Consider the following 14640-nt stretch of genomic DNA (forward strand, 5'->3'; position numbering starts at 1 on the left):
TATACAATAACTCTATTATAACTCTATTATACACACAACTGTAAATGTAATTTACAATTAATCAACATTTAACTCCCACTACTACCCCTCCCCAATCAACAACCCCACCCCGACCCCCAACGAACATCCCCGTGGTCTCACATAAGTACACACACAGAAAAAAAATCTAAAATAAAATATGTATGTGTATATATATATATATATATATATATATATATATATATATATATATATATATATATATATATATATATAAAATCATACACATTAAAAACTATGCCTTTCTCTCCACAGTCCCTCCCCGAGAGACCCCCCCCAAAACATCAAATAACTGCCCCATTTCCCAAAAATGAATCCCAGATTCCCAGCCTTCTACACTACACCTTCTCTAAAGCTGCCACCCTCTCGAATTGAGGGCATTCCAGCTGACTTCGGTCCCCTTCATAACACTGGTCAAGACCCAATATTTTATATCAACCAAAATTCCTGGATCTCAGCACACCACTAAAAAACATGGTCCGTGTCTCCATCCTCCGATTGGTATCACCTTTGTGTGTCTTTAAATCCAAGCCTATAAAATCTAGAGGGGGTCCAATAGAATCTATGTAAAATCTTGAATTGCATAAGGTGCACCCTTGCATCTCTAGATACAGACTTGATGTTTTTTAGGATCCTAGCCCACAATCCCTCCTACAATACCAAATTTAAATGTTTCTCCCATAATCTCTTGATAGAAGTTAAAGCTCCGTCCCCCAGACTCTGAATTAGCAGGGAGTAATACACTGATGCCTCATGACCTTTCCCAAAAGCAGTAATCACCTCTACCAGAGTATCTGCTGCTTCAAGGGGGTGTATACTACTCCCAAAAACAATACAGATAAGGTGCCGCAGCTGAAAATACAGAAAAAACTGAGATCTGGGAATCTCAAAATATTGAACCAAATTTTTAAAAGATCTCAACACTCCAGTCTCATACAGGTCACCGAGTGTAGTAACCCCCCTCACAATCCACTCTGACCAGCAGAAAGGGGACTTATTTATACATCATTTAGGGTTCATATGCTCGAGGCAACATTTAAATAAATGTAAAATTAAACACTCTGGACACTTTTGTTCATATCGAGTGTAAATGTGAGAAAACAGGGTGTAATTTAACTTCTCCGGTTAGTTTGATAGAAAGGCTTTGCAATGGTGAAATAGGGGCAAGAATTTCCTGTTCAATACAAAACCAGGGAGGGGCTCTCTCAGGTGGAAGCGACCAATGAACCAAATGTCTGAGACCGAATGCATAATAATAAAACAAAATCTTGGGTAGATCTAGCCCCCCTATGTCAATCGGCCTATGTATCTTACTGAAATGTAATCTTGGATGTTTACCATTCTAAATGAAGGACTTCACTATACTATTAAATTGTTTTATATAAGAAAGGGGGACATCTAAAGGATCTAAGTCTAAAGATGTTTATGATACTGATGCACGATTTTTTAAAACTTATAAATCAATTCTTTGCAAACCTCTAACACACTTGACAAATCTGTCAATTACAAACTCATATTTTCCAGATTGCTGGAAAGCGGCAGTAGTGACACCTATTTTTAAAGCAGGTGATAGGACTCTTCCATCAAATTATAGACCCATAAGTATCCTTCCAATAGCATCAAAAATTGCAGAAAGAGTAGTTTCTGATCAATTAGTTTCTTATTTAAATGAAAGTGAAGTAAATCTACACCAAATGCAATTTGGGTTTCGAAAAAATATTCTACTGAAACTGCTAATTGTTATTTTGTCGAACAAATTAGAAGTAAACTTGACAAAGGTGGTGTTGTTGGAGCTGTGTTTTTAGATTTAGCAAAGGCATTTGATACAGTGAATCATAACTGTTTAATGTCAGAACTTCAGAATTTTTATTTATCAGATGCTGCCTTGATGTGGATGAAATCGTACCTCAGTAATAGAAGTCAATGCACAAGAGTGGCTGATAAATGCTCTTCATTTGCTAGCTGTCCTACGGGGGTTCCTCAGGGGTCAATTTTAGGACCGATTTTATTTAGTATTTATATTAATGATCTGCCTCAAATATGTCCAGGTATAGATGTTATAATGTATGCGGATGATACTGTGCTTTTTACTCATGCAAGAACTAAAGAACTAGTTGCAAACAAACTGTCATCTGCAATGGTGAAAGTCTCAAATTGGTTGAATGAGTCTTGTTTGTCTCTAAATGTAAGTAAAACTGTATGCACGTATTTCACTGCACGAAAACAAAACTCTGTGAATCCAGATATCATATTTAATGGTGAAGCAATCAAATTTGTGACGCATGTTAAATATTTAGGAATAATAATAGACCAACACCTGTCTTTTAAAAAGCAAGTAAAAAGGGTAATAAATAATGTTAAATTTAATTTGAATAATTTTAAAAGTATCAGGCACCAGCTCTCTGAATCAGCTGCACTTCTTTTAGTACATACTTTGATTCTACCTCACTTGTCGTATTGCATAACAACTTGGTCACAAGCAGATGCAACTACACTTAAGCCTGTGTACTCCCTTCATAAACAAATTATGAAAGTGTTAGATAAAAAACCAAGGGACTACCATCACTGTACTATTTTGAAAAGGTTAAATTTTTTAAATATGAATAATTTTGTTTTTTATACTGATGTGTGCCTGATTTACAAAATGATTAATAACCTTGCTCCACCCCCTCTTCAGGGATGCGTGATCCATAATGGAAGTGCAGGCAGGACTAGAGCATCTGCCAGGGGAGATCTGGTACCGCAGTACAGAAAAACAACTTTGGGCAAAAAGCTTTTTCAGTTAGAGTAGTGGGGTTGTGGAATTCCCTACCTACAAACATTCGAAGCCTCAATAGCTTCTCAATTTTTAAAAAAAAGCTTAAGTACTGGCTACTATCACAACAGATCTGCAACCACTAATGACTGTGTTGTATATTATCTGTTTTATATTCTGGTTTTAAATTTTATATTCTGTACATGTATGTATTGTGATGTTTTATGTGGGGTATATGTAATGTATGTTATTTTATTTGTTTTCCTGCCCAGGGACAGCAGATGTAAACTAGCTATTAGCTAATTCTGGCGCAATTACTTTTAATTGTGCATTGTCCCTGCAAAAATAAACAATAAATGAAATAAATGAAATCTATAGGGAGAGACTGCGGTAAGAAATTTAATTTTGGAATACAGTTCATTTGAATAACATTAACCTTTCAATCATAGATAAATGTAATGAAGCAACCCTGCCCACGTCGCTCAAAAACTTTTTATTAAAGGGTCAAAATTAACTGACTAAATCACACAAATTTGCTGGGAATAAAATACCCAAACATTTAAAGCCCTGTTTGGGCCACTGGTAGGTGCCCAGCTGGAAAGCCATTACTGGGCAGTACGCTGTCAGAGCCAAAGCTTCGGATTTAGACCAATTGACTCTGTATCCTGAAAACTTAGAGAAGGAATTAATAATTCTGTGGAGGCAAGGCATTGATCTAGTGGGGTCGGAAACGAATAATAAAATATCGTCTGCGTAAAGCAAAAGCTTTTGTGCCATACCTCCTGCCATCACCCCTGGAAAATCCTCCTCCTTTAAATCACAGTTCCAGGGCAAGACAGAAAAATAAGGGGGAAAGAGGGCAACCCTGCCGGTGCCCCTATCCAGAGTAAAATAATCTGAAATTAATCCATTTGTTTGTACCGCCGCTACCAGGTGTCTATAGTCACTTAATCCATCCAATAAAAGTATTCCTGAACCCGTATAATTTCAAAATCTTAAAAATATAATCCCATTCTACCATATCAAATACCCTTTCAGCCTCAAGTGAGATGGCAGCGACCGGAGTCTGATCATTTGCCACTGACCACATGATATTGATGAAATGCCTAATGTTGTCAGAAGAGCTGCGGCCCTGAATAAACCCGCCTGATCTATATGTATAAAAGACATCATAACTTTACATAATCAGTTAGCCAAAATTTTTGACAATATTTTTACATCTAGCTGGATCAGGGAAATTGGACGGTAACTCTTATACTCTTCTCGCTTGGATCTTTGTACCTTTTTACAAATCAGACTGATTCTGATTGTGTCATGGTTGGCAGAAGCTTTCCATTCTTTAATGTTTCCGTATAAACTTCTGGCTACAGCCAGCTCTGTAGCATACGATCTAAAAGAATTCCAAGGCAAGCCATCTGGCCCCGGAGCCTTGCCTGTAGGTAAGGCCTTAATTGCCTTGCCAAGCTCCTCCAAGTTTATCTCAGAATCAAGATAATTTTTCTGCTCAGTCGTCAGTTTAGGGAGTTCTAATGGTTCCACAAAGTTTCTAATATCTTCATTGTTAGATGAAGATTTGGAACTATAGAGATCAAGATAGAATTCTTTAAAAGCATTATTAATATCAATAGCCGAGGTAAATATTTCCCCACCAGCAGATTTCATTGAAGGAATGGTAGAAAGAGACTCTCTCTGCTTTATATATCTAGCCAGAGTTTCCCTGCTTTTTCCCCCAACTCAAAGTAAGACTGACTTGCGCTGAATAGCCAAAACTCCTCCTTCCGCAACAAAATAGCATTATATCTGAATTTCAATCGAGTAAATTCTCTGAGGCCATCAGACGGCATTCGGCGCTTCAGATCTGCCTCAGCACTTTTAAAATTCCCTTCCAACTCCAAGTTCTTATGCTTTGGATTTTTTGATGAATGAGGCATACTGTATGATCCAACCCCTAAGAACCGCCTTAAGTGCCTCCCAAGCCACGCCCACAGAGGATACTGAGGACCAGTTGGTCTCCATATAAACATTGATTTCAGCCTTTTACATTTGTTGGAAATCAGGATTTTGCAAAAGGGATACATTAAAGCGCCAACTATATGATTTCTTTTTCTCCGTATGTGGCAACACCTCTAAACTCAGCAGAGCATGATCTGAGACTAACATGTTTCTAAATGAACAATAAACAACAGATGAAATGAGGGACTTAGACATAAAAAAAAATCTATTCTAGAATAAAACTTATGGACTGATGAAAAAAATTTATAGTCCCTACCAGACGGGTTCAAACGTCTCCAAATATCTGAAAGACTACACATCCTGTGAAACGTCAATGTTGCTCTAGGGGGCTTACACACTTTTGCTTCACTTTGATCAAGGACTAAGTCCATCAAAAGATTAAAGCCTCCTCCCAATATTATATCATGAGGGGTGCTAACGGCTTGCAACATCCCTTCAAGATCTATAAGAAAACCCTGATCATTGGAGTTAGTTGCGTAAAGATTAGCTAAAATCCACCTTTGCCCCTGAATGTCTGCTAAAACAATAATGACTTTTCTTAATTTATCATTAATCTGTTTGAGACAGTTTACTTATCAATGTAATTACTCCCCTGCTCTTACTTGAGCCAGCACTAAAGAAAACATGTCCACCCCACATCTGCCCTACTTTTTCAGCTTCCTGCTGGGAAAGATGCATTTCCTGAAGAAACACTATATCATATTTCTTACGTTTAAGAAAAGAAATAACCTTCCTTCTTTTTATGGGGTGCCCAAACCCATTCACCATTCCACGTGGAGAGAGAAAATCCACTCAAATTAACATTTTACATTTTGACATATTATAAAATATAGATGTGTGTCAAAAATAAACTTATAATGACCATATTCCAACATTAGTGCAACAGTCAAACCCCAAACTTCCCCCCGAACCAAACAAATAGAAAAAAGAAAAACATGTACATTAACCCTGCGGACGATAGCGCCAACCGGCATCCATCCCTCTAAACTCAAACAGTCCATGTACACCTACGAGAGTCCCCACAACAACTTTGCCATTGGATTGCTCAAGTCCGGTATTTCTATACAAATTTTGTGAGACAGAATTACACAACAGAAAATAATCTATAAAACAAACTCCAACCAATAGGAGGCATAAGCACAAATAACGTGGAGATTCATCCACATAACTGCTACGAAGGTGTGTTCCTAAACAAATCATACTCAAGCCGCTAGGCAGAACCAGCACAAAAAGAAACTAAGAAGACACTCAGTTTCCTCGGACGGTCAAGTGAATGTTCAGTGAGTCAGGCCCACTCGACTGTTACATTAGTGGAACAGATGCCCTAATCACTCCAAAGTTTTGCAAGAAATATTCCACAGAGCAAACTCCAACCAACAGGAGGCATAAGCACAAAGAATGTGCAGATTCATCCACAAACTGTCCCGGAGTTCTATCCCACAAATCATACTCAAGCCGCTAGGCGGAACCAGCACAAAAAGAAACTAAGAAGACACTCAGTTTCCTCGGACAGTCAAGTGAATGTTCAGTGAGTCAGGCCCACTCGGCTGCATAGAACGTATCACACAATGACCTCTTCACTCCATTGACTTTAAGAAGGACATCGCTTGCTGTGGGCATGTAAAAAATGTTGCATCCATCCTCAGTATCTATTGTCAATTTGGCTGGGAACATCAGTGCAAAAACTACCTTTCATTGATGTAAGAATGTCTTGCATTCCTTGAATCGATCCCGTTTCTCTTTTGTTGAATTCGCAAAGTCTGGGAGCAAGAAAATTTTGTGGTTCTTCCAAAAAAAACCTTCCTTTACTCCTCGCTTCGCGTAACACAAGATCTCAGAAATTTGGCCAGAATTGATCAGGGCCTGTCTCCCTCAGTGTATCTCCGAGTCAGAACTCTGTGAGCTTGCTCTATTTCCAGCTTATGGCCCATTATGTCGAGCAGACTCGGGAAGAGCCTATCCAGAAATTTCACCATATCTCAACCTTCTACTTCTTCAGGAATTCCAAAAATTCTGACGTTGGTCTTCCAACTTTTCCCAGGCATGCTCCATGATCTTGGTTGCTAGCGTATTAGCAGCTTATTCAGATAATCGATCCGTTTCTCAACATCTGACATTCTTGTAACCATCTCAGTGAATTTTGTCTCCATGGCAGTGATCGATCAACGTATTACAGCAAGATCCTCCAAGTCAGCCACGACCTTCGCCAGCATTGCAATCATGATCAACAGTTAACACTGAATCTCTTTCAAATTGTACAAATTGAGTCCCTGGCTCTGAGCCTCCTCAGGGGCTTATGATTAAGCACGTAAGTGTCTTTTAATGTCTCCAGAGCCTGAGGATTTTGAATTCTTTGACATATTGTCTTATTAGAACGTCAAGAATCAGAGTGTATTGAATATCACTGGTTTATGAAATAAAAAGTATAAAAACTAGCAAAGTGCACAGAGCTCGCCGTTCACATGTCCAACCCTCGCATGGCATCATGCGACTCACACACAGATGTTTATTATCATATTTACACTGCATTGCAGAGCAACAGAAGCAAAAATCTTTGGAATTCATAGTTTCTCAGTTTTTCTTAAGGCTAATCTTATTCTTACTAGGAGAACAGGCTTTGCTTATTTCACCTACAAATTATGAGGAAATGCTGTGACATTTTTGTTCTGCCAAGGTGCTAGTTTGGTGAGATTTCTCCTGTTTGCGCACATTTTATTTATATACACGTGTGCCAGCTGAGGAATTGTTACCTAGGTTACTGTCATTAAAATGGATAATATTGAAGCCCATATCTCAGATATTGTGTGGAAGTATACTTATTTACATGAGTTGCGACACAAAAACTACAAAGACAGCACGGCCACAACAAATGAGTAGAGAGAGATGATGTCACATAGGCTGTGACAAGTTTGATAAAGCAAAGAAGAGGCACAACGCTAAATGCGGCGGTCCACGGAGAAAAAAGATACATTATTGGCTTTACTTGTGGCTGGAACAGCACATTAAACACGTGACATCACCCTAAACCAACTTTTTTTTAAATTATGTCACGCGTAGTATAATGGCGGCTTCGTTTGCCTAGAGTGCTTTAGTTCATCCAGGAGAAAAAAGTTCAGCTTCTTCCAAAGTATAAACCAGGCTTTAGGGCTACTCAATTAATAAAAAAATGTATTACGAATGCAATTACGATTACGGCTGCCGCAATATTGTATTTGTGTAAACTGATGATTATATAATGACATTTAAGTCTACTCTTGTTACATGAAAGGTTTCAATTTACAACGCGTTGACTATTCTGACCAATCCCTGACATGTGTGTTACGTAATGAAATGGCAATGATGAATAAGAGACACTTAAATGAGTCAATATCTCAGCAATGACAACTGATCTTAATATTAATGTCTGATGCCCATATGCTTGCTTCATGCTTTGTGTAGTCTATATAAAGATTAGCTATAGCATGCAGTTGAATATAAGTAGCCTTTTAATGTAATTCTATTAATAAGTGTGATTACAAAATAGGTAAAAATGGTAATAATCAACAATTATGAGTTTTATCAAAATCATGCAGCCCTAATCTGTCTGACCTGTGTTTGTTTGTGTGTGTGTGTGTGTGTGTGTGTGTGTGTGTGTGTGTGTGTGTGTGTGTTTATTAGTGATAGCGCTCCTGGTTCCCAGCAAGTGAATGAGTGTTTTCATCTAGATTGGGCCGATGTGCTGGTTAGCTGTGATGATGTCATCGTGGCACGGGCGGATGGCAGGGGGAGTGGTTTTCAGGGCGAGCAGATTCTACAGGAAGTTCACAAGGGTTTGGGACTTGTGGACGTTGAAGATCAACTTGCCATTTTAAAGTGAGTGTGTCGAGTCTCAATCGTCTTTTGTGTTCATCAGTTACATGTCTATAAACTTCAGATTATTTAATTCAGATTTTTAAATCAATATCGATTTGGTCTGTCTATTAAGGGGCTCAAAGTGACCCCTCTAGACATAACTACAGAGATAGACATAATCTAGACATAGTAACTACAGGGAGTTTGGGTGGCGCCAGAAAGGAGTTTATTTGTAATGCGCCTTTCTCAGACTCAGAGCGCTACAGCATGTACAGAACAAAATAATCAAACATGTGAATAAAAAAAAGTATATATAGAAGTATCAAAAAAGAAAAAATACATTAAAAAAATAATACAATTATAAATTGAAAACTTGACTAAAAAGATGTGTTTTAAGAAGTTTCTTAAAACAATCCACAGAAGCAGCATCCCTAATAGAGAGGGTAGTGTTCCATAACTTAGGCGCGTTATAGGAAAAGGCCCTTCCACCCATGGTTTTTAATTTACAACGAGGCTGACACAGAGAGAGAGAGCCAGCAGAGCGGAGAGAGCGAGCGGGAACGGATGGAGTAACCAAATCACAGATTTAATCTGGAGCCAACCCATGTACTGCTTTATAAGTTAAAATCAGAATTTTATAATCAATACGTGGCTGAACTGGAAGCCAATGCAGTTGCTGGAGCACGGGTGTAATGTGATGGCGTGAGGCTGTATGAGTCAAAACACGTGCGGCAGAGTTCTGTATATATTGCAACGTCCTAATAGAATTTACTGGTAAACCCGCAAAAAGAGAGTTACAATAATCAAGCCTTGATGTAATGAAGGCATGGATAAGCCTCTCTGCATCAGGCCTAGAGAGAAATTGTCTAATACGTGCAATGTTCCTCAGATGGAAAAAAGCAACCTTTGTTATGTTTTTAAAATGTGAATTAAAAGTTAGCTGGGCATCAAAAATCACGCCCAAGTTACGCACCTGGCCAGAAGGGGACAATTGGGTACTGTGTACTGAAATTTTAAAATCCTTACATTTATTGACATTAATTGGAGTACCAATTAAGTTTTGGAGCAGTTTAGTTTTAGAAAGTTGAGTTTCATCCACGCTTTAATTTCCAACAAACAGTCAGAAAATTTTGAAGAGGAAGAATTAAGATCAGGCTGAGAGCTGATATAAATCTGGGTGTCATCCGTGTAACAGTGAAAACTCAGGCCATACTTCTGAATGATCTGCCCAAGAGGCAGCATATAAACACTAAATAAAACAGGACCCAAAACTGACCCCTGAGGGACACCCTGACACAGAGGCACAGTCAGAGATCTGTTAGAACCCAGGTAGACAAATTGGGAACGATCTGAGAGGTAAGATTTAAACCAATTTAACACAGTTCCAGACAGACCGGTCCACATATGCAATCTATCCAATAATATGCTGTGACATATGGTATCAAATGCAGCCTTAAGGTCTAACAAAACCAAAATGCCACAAGCCCCAGAGTCGGCTATAACGAGAAGGTCATTCAGGATCCTGACTAGAGCAGTCTCTGTACTGTGTCTAGATCTAAACCCGGATTGAAAATGTTCTAGTAGGCTATTCATACAGAGATGAGTATGGAGTTGGCCAACAACCACACGCTCAAGCACTTTTGCCAGGAAAGGTAAATTAGAGATGGGTCGATAATTTGACATATCGGGGATATCACTCCCAGGCTTTTTAAGCACTGGGGTAACTGCAGCCATTTTTAGAGCAGAAGACACATTCCTTGTATTGAGTGAAGCATTTACAATAGCAGTGATGTGGGGCACAATGACAGGAAGACAGTTTTTCAAAACAGTCGTAGATAGTGGATCAAGTATGCAAGTAGAATTCATTGACAAAACAAGTTTAGAAATAAAATCAAAATCAACAGTACTGAAAATTGAAAAAGCAAGACCAGAGAGATTAGGAGAACGCACCTCAACAAACTCAGAAGCATCCTCACAGGCAATGGCGTTATAAAGATTCTCAATCTTAGATGAAAAATAATTGAGAAATGCATTACACTGCTCAATGGTAGGACAGTTTAAGTTACTGGGAGATGTAATTCGATTATTAACGGTTCTAAACAGAACTCTGGGATTTGAGATGTTACTACTAATAATAGTAGAATAATATGCCGCTTTTGCAGCTTTGAGAGCTGTGTGATACTCAATCTGACGCTGATCAAACATTGATCTATGAACTGTTAAGCCAGATTTTTTATATTTCTGTTCCAACTGCCTGCCTATCGCCTTCAATTTGTGCAACTCAGATTTATACCAAGGAGATGATCTCTTAAAAGAAACAACACGTTTTTTCAAAGGGGCAAACTCATCCAGAATAGCTGTAAGAGCAGCATTATACTGGTCAATAGAGGCCGCAACTGGTAAATCACCCATAGTATAACTAAGAAGATCAAGATCAATATCACTGAATTTCCTAAAACAGATAACACTTCTTTCACTGTCTGCAAAGGAGGAGGAGTTAGATTGAACGTGAGGAGCTTATGATCACTTATACATACATCAGTACACTCAAGTACTCCTGAGGTGCAAACCAGATCTAATAGATGTCCGTGTTTGTGTGTCGGAAAATTAACATGCTGAGTGAAGTTAAAACATTCTAGTGTATCCATGAAACACACAGCATTATTGCAAGCCATAAACATTCAAATGATGAAAAGCACGGCAATGAAACCTCAGTTACTGCAACATCAGATCTGTAAATGACAGCAAGGCCGCCACCTGTTGCCAGGCAGAGCACACATATTTAGATTGAAATAGTCATTTGGCTGATACCACGTTTCACAAAGGCAGAAAAAGCCCTTTTTTTTGTTGTCCAAGACAATGTCACAACGTAAAGCCGCTTTGTTGTTTATAGAGCGAGTATTCAAATGTGCAAACCTGACTGTGTCAAGACGGACACCCCAGCTAGATGGAGTAGACTTCTGGAGGTAGAAGTTAGCAGGGCAGACATGACGCAAAGATAAATTTGCGAAACTGAGTTTATACCGGCTCAGCTTGAATGCAGATTCCGGCGGGAGCCACGATGAACGTATTTTGGCCGGCGGAGACGTTGTAGCGATCGCAGTTTTCCCCAAACACCAGTCGCAGAGGGCGCAAGATGACCAAGCTGTAAAAGTTCCATGGCAGAGTATTTCAGCATAGTGCAATCCGGGCGGTCGAAATAAATCTTGCCGTAAACTCCAAATAATGCCAGCATAAAAACAAATCAAATCCAGCAAGGCCGCATATTAGCAGCAGGTAACATCAGCCGAAATAAAACCAGTCAACAGCACCATAAAATAAACAATTTAACGCGCTAACGATTGCGCCAGCGTCCTCTCCTCCAATAGAATTGTGAGTAGACGACTCGCTTACTACTTGGTTTACCCAAGTATGCATTTGTTGATGTGCACTCAGCATTGTGATTGGCTGTTTCATTCCGAGCTCTATAAAGTAGAAGAGGAATAATACTGTCACGAAATGGGTGTTTTAAGGAAGGACCCAAGCGCAGATGACATCAATGTTTATTCAAAATAGAAAACAAACATAACATAAAACTCTCACGAGGGAGAAAAGAACACCAACAAAAACAACTAAAAATATAGCTGCAAGCAGCAATTATCGGGCCAAGCACAGGAATGGCAAAAAGTAGTGAAAATTGAAGATTTTAAGCAAACTGCTCAAAAAGCAATGAATAGAATCACTTGTAATGTAATATACTTTGTTCTTGGCATCAGCCAAAGAGCATATCAATGACAATAGCCTAAAATTATCAAAAGTCATTAGCATTTTTAGAAACATTCTGATTTGATTACAAAATAAGCCTTGATGCAGCATGATACATCTTACCATATTTCAATTATTTTATCAAGTTACACACTCAGATAGATGTGAACTATTTTTTCATTTCATAATAAAATTAATAAATATTTTATACAATTTAAAATTAAATAAAATTCATTACAAAATGTTGCAAATGTTTTCTTCTTTAGTTGTCATATGAACAATCAGACAGTAAGTATACTGAAGAGCTAGCTTAGCCCGCTAACTGGCATCATCCCATATTTGCTTTTCTGCCGTTTTTACAGTTGAAGTCAGATGTTTACATACACTTACGCTGAAGTCATTAAAACTAATTTTTTAACCACTCCACAGATTTCATATTAGCAAACTATTGTTTTCAGCAAGTCATTTTGGACATCAACTTTGTGCATGACACAAGTCACTTTTCCTACAATTATTTACAGACAGTGGGTAAGAAGTTTACATACGCTAAGTTAACTGTGCCTTTAAGCAGCTTGGAAAATTCTAGAAAATTATGTCTAGACTATAGGCAATTAGCCAGTTAGTTTCTGATAGGAGGTGCACTGAATTGGAGGTGTACCTGTGGATGTATTTTAAACTCAGTGCCTCTTTGCTTGACATCATGGGAACATCAAAAGAAATCAGCCAAGACCTCAGAAAAACATTGTGGACCTCCACAAGTCTGGTTCATACTTGGGAGCAATTTCCAAACACCTGAAGGGCCACGTTCATCTGTACAAACAATAGTACACAAGTATAAACACCATGTGACCACACAGTCATCACACCGCTCAGGAAGGAGACACATTCTGTCTCCTAGAGATGAACATAGTTTGTGTGAAAAGTGCAAATCAATCCCAGAACAATAGCAAAGGACCTTGTGAAGATGCTGGAGGAAACAGGTGGACGAGTATCTAGATCCACAGCAAAATGAGTCCTATATCGACATCACCTGAAATTGAACTTTTTGGCCATAATGACCATCGTTATGTTTGGAGGGAAAAGGGTTAGGCTCACAAGCCAAAGAACAGCATCCCAACTGTGAAGCATGGGGGTGCAGCATCATGTTGTGGGGGTGCTGCAGGAGGGACTGGTGCACTTCACTAAATAGATGATGACATCATGAGGAAGGAACATTATGCGTATATATTCAAGCAACATCTCAAGACATCAGACAGGAAGTTAAAGCTCGGTCACAAATGGGTCTTCCAAATGGACAATGACCCCAAGCACACCTCCAAAGTTTTGGCAAAATGGCTTAAGGACAACAAAGTCAAGGTATTGGAGTGACCATCACAAAGCCCTAACCTCCGATAGAACATTTGTGTGCAGAACTGAAAAAGCATGTTCGAGCAAGGAGGCCTACAAACCTGACTCAGTTAAATAACTGATTACACTTGCACAATAATCTCCCAAGTGTCTTCTTTAAAAAATAGTCAGTAAATAGGTCTGTAGATCCAGGCATTTAAATCTGAGTATGTCACTCATGGAACAATGGAGCTTTGATGTCATCTGTGGCCACATTTAGAACTGAGTCTACAATAATACTAATAAATATGGCGTTTTATAACTTATTTTACTTAACCAAAATTTACCATGGAATAAGTGAAATGACAAGATGAAAGAAGTGTTTTTTGGTATTATTTGGTGGTACATGTTTGTGTGAGTGTGTGTGTGTGTGTGTGTGTGTGTGTGTGTGTGTGTGTGTGTGTGTGTGTGTTGTTACATTCATTTTAGACTGCAAGATCAGAAAAAACTTTTATTAGCATGGTCTAAAGATGATATGAGCAAAATTAGGTGAATATTCGATTATCGCTGTGGGAGGAGTTAAAAAAGTAGTTTTCATTTAAATTAATAATGACCAACAGGAAGTTTGGCAGACCATGACAAATGTGATATCGTTAAACTTGGCTTGACCCAAGGAATCTATCAAGACCAGAGTCATAACAATAGGCTAAAATTATCAGAAGTTATTAGCATGTTTATATATTTTGTTATATTTATTTTATCGCTGTCACTGACCTGAATCTTGTTGAGCACCTTCAGGGCAGTTTTGTAACGAAATGGCAGACATAGGCAAAATTGGTATCATTTGACATGGTATGCCCCACAAAATCTAAAGAGTCCAGTTTCGTGATTTTAGGACAAACCGTTCAAAAGTTATAAGCAAAAATAACAAT

At 38.5% G+C, this 14640-nt stretch overlaps 1 protein-coding gene across 1 annotated transcript in view; it reads left to right on the forward strand.

Moving 5' to 3' along the window:
* The window catches only part of LOC127655043 (inactive dipeptidyl peptidase 10-like), a 62451-nt gene that overhangs the window by 43916 nt on the left and 3895 nt on the right, over positions 1-14640 (forward strand). The window contains exon 20 of the mRNA XM_052142636.1: positions 8465-8659. Coding sequence (XP_051998596.1) covers positions 8465-8659 — 195 coding nt within the window. The remainder of the gene's footprint in view (positions 1-8464; positions 8660-14640) is intronic.

The sequence above is a fragment of the Xyrauchen texanus genome, chromosome 14 (assembly GCF_025860055.1).
Source record: "Xyrauchen texanus isolate HMW12.3.18 chromosome 14, RBS_HiC_50CHRs, whole genome shotgun sequence".
Lineage (NCBI taxonomy): Eukaryota > Metazoa > Chordata > Actinopteri > Cypriniformes > Catostomidae > Xyrauchen > Xyrauchen texanus.